Here is a 6,551-nt window from a genome sequence, read left to right as displayed (position 1 = left end):
GATGATTTGTTTACCTTTAAGATTAAGTTTCATTTGATGGGGGTTTGAATTAAACAATTTTGACTTGACCCCCCCAACCCCCCATTTTGGATTGAAGAGCTAAGTAGTCACGTAGTGCAAAAATCATCATTTGTCATTATATAACTACCCCCCAAAGGATATTGGTTTGTATAATTCCGTTCGAAAGTTAGAAGGGGGGGACTTTTGGGACACCCGGTATATCAAGTTATACGTGAGATATCCCAAGAACAGATAAACAGACTGAAACATATACAGAAAATACATCTTTACATCCCCTAACAGGCAAAAGAGAAACTTGTGGCAAATTCAATAATGCTCTTAAATATCATGGTTGGCAATGCACACTTGTAATACTCATCTTTCCCTGTGTAGAAATATAGTTTCATACACAATTTAAAGTCTAAAAATGAAACATTCAGAATCTGAAATATAGTAGTAACTTCATGCCCATTGCTCAACACTATTTCATAATTATAGAGTCGTCGAGTATAAAGACTGTCTGCAGTGCGCCAAATACTATCCGTAGCGCTAATGTCTACGAGTATTATTACTAAGCGTGTAACTTTCGTAACATAGCTTATTTAGCTAATCACGCAATATAGTTTATTTAAATTTTAACATACCTGGCTGACAAATAGCATCAAGGCGATAAGAAAAACTGCAAGTTTCAAGAAAGAGTGCATTTTTATAGAAATGAAGTGTATTACTGCATAACTTTATCGGCGAAGTCTGCAGTTGTGCAGCTTAAATAATGCTGGCGCGATTGTAAGTTGTAGTCAAGGTGAGACAGTGTTGCTACGCAATCTGCCACTCACGATAACTGAGTTTACTTATGGTTTAACAATGTTCTCTGTGTGATATGCTGACCATATAACGTTGCTTAGACTGTACTATTTTATGTACTTCTATTTCAATATACCTATCTTGTTTGATCTAAGAACTAATACAGTTTTCTTCTAAAATATCGTTTTCGTAAACGACCTACTTTAATAAACAGGTTATAGTACGCTTTATTTATGGGATGTTTGGAATGTTATCTAAGGTAATATAATTAACTTGTTATGATCTAATCATATTGATGTCTATGTTTTGTTTTTCTGTTTCTTAGAAATAAGAATGCAGAATGGTTACTTACAGTTATTAGCTACACTATTTATTATCAATCCGTTTAGTTACAAATAACAGTAAACACATGATGTAGTGATGTGATTTGTGGTCTTTCCACATTAGTTTTTGCTGCATTTTTTTATTAAAGAATATAGTTGAGTGATATTATTATGCAATACACTGTATTATTAATTTTATAGCGGTGTTTTATTAGTATAAACGTTAAAAGATTAATTGGTTACATTTATTTTGTAAATAACAGTCTTACACTACAAAATTTCATCATCGTAAAAGTATTTCAGCGTTGGTTTTAATTGCTTATTTTCTCTGTAGTTATTGGTGCAATAATTATTAATACATACTATCGTGTTTTTAGTCTTGAATTTTTGAAGTAGAATAACTGCAAAAATATTATAAATATGATTTAAAATATGATAAACATTTTTAAAGGGAATTATTAAAGTAGATACCATGTACCTATATTCTTTTCAAAGAATAATGAATAAATGGAATTATACAAATGAATGAGGAAGCTAGAAAACAAATTTAAAAGTTACAACGCGCAGCCTTAAAACGTTTAGTGGTGTCATAATTAGTAAAGAATTATCCTGGTATCGTCTATTCTTATCCCTCATTTTACAGAAGTTCACTAAAAGTTTTATTTTTGGATAGAGGTATTATAGCTAAATAAATATATATCATAGACTTGTATATCTTCTACTTAAGGCTAAATTGTAGATTTGATAGTGTTTTATACATCTCTGATCAATTTTGAGTTTATTATTACAATAAAATGTTAATAATTCCATTTTATTAAACTTTCACAGACAAACCGTCTTCTTTCAAAAATAATTTTAGTGACACTTTATCAGACATATAAGTGTTATCAGCATAGATAAATATATAAAACAGACACTATTAAAGGTTTTCTGATTTATCTGCAGATTATTCAGAACGTAAATTGATATATTTATTTTTATTATTAATTAGAACAACGGACTAATAAAATTTATTTTTGAAAGAGGTCGGTTTGTCTGTGGAAGTTTAATAAAATGGAGGTATCAACATTTTATTGTAACAAGAAATGCAAAATTGATCAGTTATGTAAAAGCACTATAAAATCTATAATCTAGACTGAAATAGAAAATATATCACCAGTGTCTGCTATCTTGTAATAACATAAGTCTCTAGAGATTTGGATTGCTATAACGTGCAGCAAAAATTACAAAACAGAAACAAGAAAGTATGTGTTATGTCTGTTTATCTGTTCTTAGGATATCTCACGTATAACTTGATATATGGACTTGAAACTGTACAAGCCATCTCAGCAAAGCATGTTATGCGACACGCGAAGTGGGCACTCCTCCCTTCTTGTAAGTAAACCTGACATTGAAATTTAATCAATTTGGATTGAAGTGATCCCCAAACATATTAATTTTATAAAAATATAATTAAGTCCTAAGTATTTTAAACAACCATGTTTTGTCTGTCTTCCAAACTGTGAATTATATATTTCACTATAGTTTATAGACAAAGCTTAAATCTACAACATCTATGTATAAAATAGACTAGAATTTATTAGTATTGGAATCTCAACTAATCAAATAATAGATTACCTAATTTGTACTTGTATGGGCGAAGCAGCGACTGTGCGGTAGTTTATACGATGGTATTTATTTACTTCATATAAATCGTCAGTTTAATAGCTGATTCGCAATATTTCCTTATAACCTTCAACTCATCCCTTAAATTTTATTTTATTCTTATCGTAAGTCCACCCTTATCGTTTACCAATCAAAGAATAACCGAATATACTTGAATTAACATTTATATTACACCATGTAAACAACAATAAATTTCACATTTAAATAAAAAAAATGATTTATTTATTTCTAATACATTGTTAACTAGTTTGTAATTCTATATTGGTTGTTTTAAATTATTCGTTCTGTTTGTGTATCTACTTTAATGCTATATAAGCCTCATATTGTTATTTATGAACTGGTCTTTCAGCTATGGATTAGATAACTATTTCTTGGTAAAGTGTGATTATTGTATATCTTTAAGTGAATAGTTTATTATACCTATTATAGTTGTTAAACAGTAATTGTGATATGTGGTGGCCGCTTATTATACTGCAGATGTAAGTTTGTATTGATATTCTAGTTAAGACTGGTCACGGAACCAGATCATTAGTTGGTGTACGCTGTGTGACCTTTAAGGCAGGCAACACAACAATCGAATCATTGGGGTATCAAATTATTGGCTATCGAATGCTGTGGTGGTGACCGTTTTATTATACTGCACGCGTTAACTGTATTGCTGTTACTGGTTGAGGTGTATTGCTCTTACATCTGGTGATTTGATATAGGCAGTGTTCACTTTGTTTCTGTTTAATTCTATTTAATGTACCTTAATTTAATATTGGATATTTCAGCTGTAATTTGACACAAGTTTAAAATTACTGGTTTTGTTTGTGTATCTAGTACGAGAATACGCCTCATTATATTACTAAGCCTATTTGTTATATAGTTTATGGTTTCAACCAGGTTATTTATTAATTAGTGTGAACTCTCAAGCGGACAACACAACAATCGAATCTTAGGGTAAAAAATTATCGGATAGAAATACCTATACTGTCGAATAGTGTTGGTGACCGCTTATTGCACTGCATGCGTTAGCTGCCTTGTTGTTACTAGTTGAAGATATTTACCCTTCCAAATCATGATTTGGTGAAGTAGTGTGGCCTTTGTTTCTGTTTAATTCTCTTTAATGTGCCTTAATTTAATATTGGCTATTTCAGCTGTTAAACTGATTGGCATTACAATTGATTGACAAGTCGTTACTGTATTATTGAATATCAAGAATAATGCTGGGCATAAGTAAAGTAGTTATTTATTTGTAAATTGATTTGTAAACTTCTTAAGTTATTATCTGATCCTGGTAAAAAGAAGAATAGTAATATTCATGGAATTATATATGTTAAATATAGTTTATAGTCCATTTTGTGGCATGTGATATATGCGAGTAGGACACGGGTCTCTCAATGTGTATTTTATCGGTTTAAGTATAATTTAGTTAACTTTAAAGAGTTTATTTTTTAGTTAATATAAGCCTCATACAACATTAGATAGGCTTAGTTTTGAGTTTAAGGTATGAATAGGGAAGTTTGAGACATTATAAACATTGTATTACATTAAATTTGTAACTGGGTGTAAAGATGTCCACTGTTATGACGGTAGCTCAATAGCTATGTTTACACTTGTGAGATTTTCGATTCAACTTTCTTTTCAATTTTTGTTTCGTCTTGCGTCAAGCGCATGCTTTTCCAAGCATTCTTTTGACGCATGCTTCATTGCTGTTTACATTTTAGTGTTATTTGTATGCTTGACGCAGTGTCTTTAATAATTATTTAGTGTTTAAATAGACAGTGACGCTGTGTTAGCTGGTATTAGTGTAGCGTGTTTATTATTGTCAAAAGTGCGTAAACGTAAAAGGAAAGTTAGGTCTATGTGGATGTGTGATTATTTGAAAAGGAGTAATAATGGTATTTTGAACAATTTGGAACTGAATGAAAGTTTTCTATTCAAAAATTTTACCAGAATGAGTAGAGAAAACTTTTATAACCTTTTAGAATTAGTCAGAGCAAAAATAGAGAAGAAAAATACTACCTTCAGAGAAGCTGTTCCTCCTGAGATCAGACTAGCGATATGTCTGAGATATTTAGCAACAGGTGACTCATTTGCATCTTTGATGTACCTGTTCAAAGTATCTAAGCCATTGATTTCGTCGATGATGCCAGGGGTCTTAAAGGCAATAATTGAAGCACTCCAAGATTTTTTCAAGGTAAGTGTTTTATTTAAATACATTATTACCCTACTATAACACTTATTTCTCAGTATTATCAAGGTTAAAACACAAAAACTGCTGTACTTCCCCAAGCACATTACTTGGATGCTGGGATTTCTCTGTGGAAATTTGTAGTTAGGAACTAATGGTAGGCTCGTAGTGGGTACCATAAGAAGAATCTGAAGAGGGGCCGAGGAGCTACTGTGTTATTTTGTAAAGAATTATTCATTTCCTGCATTTCAAAATCGAAAATCAAATTTTGTATTCTATTTCTGGCAATTGCCTGGTTACGCGGAGTCAACTTCCTTAGCTGGGTTGCTATCATCTCCCCAAATATAGAACAGTCATCCTTTTCAGATGATTTAGCTGCTACTTCAAAAAATCCGAAGGCAGCCTCTTCTTTTTTCCCATCATCATCTATTTTTCTTTTAATTCATCTGCAGGTCTGTGGTGTTGGGAGAAATTTTTGCTGTCGACAAGAAGACGATGCTGTATCTTGAGTTTCAGGTGCTTCTTTTTCTGGTGGTTGGTCTTCATCCTGAAAGAAAAAAACATACATAGTTTTTGTTTACACCTTTATGAAGCGTTCGAAAATTTAACTTAGATCTTCTTTTACAGCTCCCTGCGAACGAGGACGAATGGAAATTAGTTTCCCATGATTTTAATGAAGTTTGGAATTATCCACATTGCATTGGGGCCTTGGATGGCAAACATGTCCAAATACAACGTCCGGAAAATACTGTTGCTGAGTATTACAATTCAACAATTGTCTTCCCCAATTTCAACTTCTTCGGTGATCGTATCCTCTAAGGAGTCCTTCGTCGTTCTTGGAGTGATTGAGTCTCCGAGAAATAACAAGTGCTTGTAGGCAAACCAGGAACTTTGATATACGTCATCAGCACTGGAACCACTTTTTCTTTGCGACATTTTCTGTTGTTCTTTTGAAAAATATGAACGAAGGTTTTTAATTTTGGATTTAACACCTTTTTCACTCATTTTTTACTTCTCACCTAGTGCATGGTAAGCGTCATTGCGTTTGTTTTTATTGGTGTAACACTTGTCCTTTATGTCCCACAATACACTATAGTGTCTGTAGTCTTCTATAAAATCAACAGTTTGTTTATCTGAAGACATCCTGTAATATATAAACAAAACTAACAAATAACAACTGTAATAATAAATATATGCAGCACGGTTTGACGCACGAATATCCAAAATTATGGAACTGCTTGCTTTGCAGCACGCGATTCAGAAAGAAGACTGTTTTCCCGGAAAACAAGCACTCTTCTCCGCATGCGTCACGTGCGCTAGCGCATGCGCTGTGCAGCATGCCTCAAACGCACGCAAAATCGCACAAGTGTAAACATAGCTATTAAGGTATCACAAAACTGTGAAGTGTTGAGTTTTAGTAATCTGTTTACCAGTTTTACTTAATTATGAGAAAAAAAACTGTTTATTAACAGTTTCCCCAGTGGATACTTCAATATTCCGTTTGGCAGATGTTAGTAGGCTATACTTGTTCACTAATAACATACCTCCATCAAATGGTTTTACCAACGCGTACTGGAATGTCA

The 6,551-nt window shown here is 32.4% G+C and overlaps 1 protein-coding gene across 1 annotated transcript; it reads left to right on the top strand.

Annotated features, from left to right (window-relative positions):
• The first annotated feature begins 4,594 nt into the window (after window positions 1-4,594).
• Window positions 4,595-6,338, top strand: LOC124366548. The gene is made up of 2 exons (XM_046823135.1): window positions 4,595-4,974; window positions 5,596-6,338. The coding sequence occupies exons 1-2, from the start codon at window positions 4,639-4,641 to the stop codon at window positions 5,785-5,787; spliced, it is 528 nt and encodes a 175-aa protein (XP_046679091.1). The 5' UTR covers window positions 4,595-4,638; the 3' UTR covers window positions 5,788-6,338.
• Window positions 6,339-6,551: the final 213 nt, after the last annotated feature.

This window comes from Homalodisca vitripennis, chromosome 7, assembly GCF_021130785.1.
Source record: "Homalodisca vitripennis isolate AUS2020 chromosome 7, UT_GWSS_2.1, whole genome shotgun sequence".
Lineage (NCBI taxonomy): Eukaryota > Metazoa > Arthropoda > Insecta > Hemiptera > Cicadellidae > Homalodisca > Homalodisca vitripennis.
The sequence above is the reverse complement of the archived record's forward strand: the minus strand, read 5'-3'. Positions and strand labels throughout refer to the sequence as shown.

Excerpts from the sequence above, each read along its gene's own strand:
- LOC124366548 (XM_046823135.1), top strand. The coding sequence starts at position 4,639 with ATGTGGATGTGTGATTATTTGAAAAGGAGTAATAATGGTATTTTGAAC. Across the intron at positions 4,975-5,595 it reads CACTCCAAGATTTTTTCAAG|CTCCCTGCGAACGAGGACGA; the intron begins GTAAGTGTTTTA and ends CTTCTTTTACAG.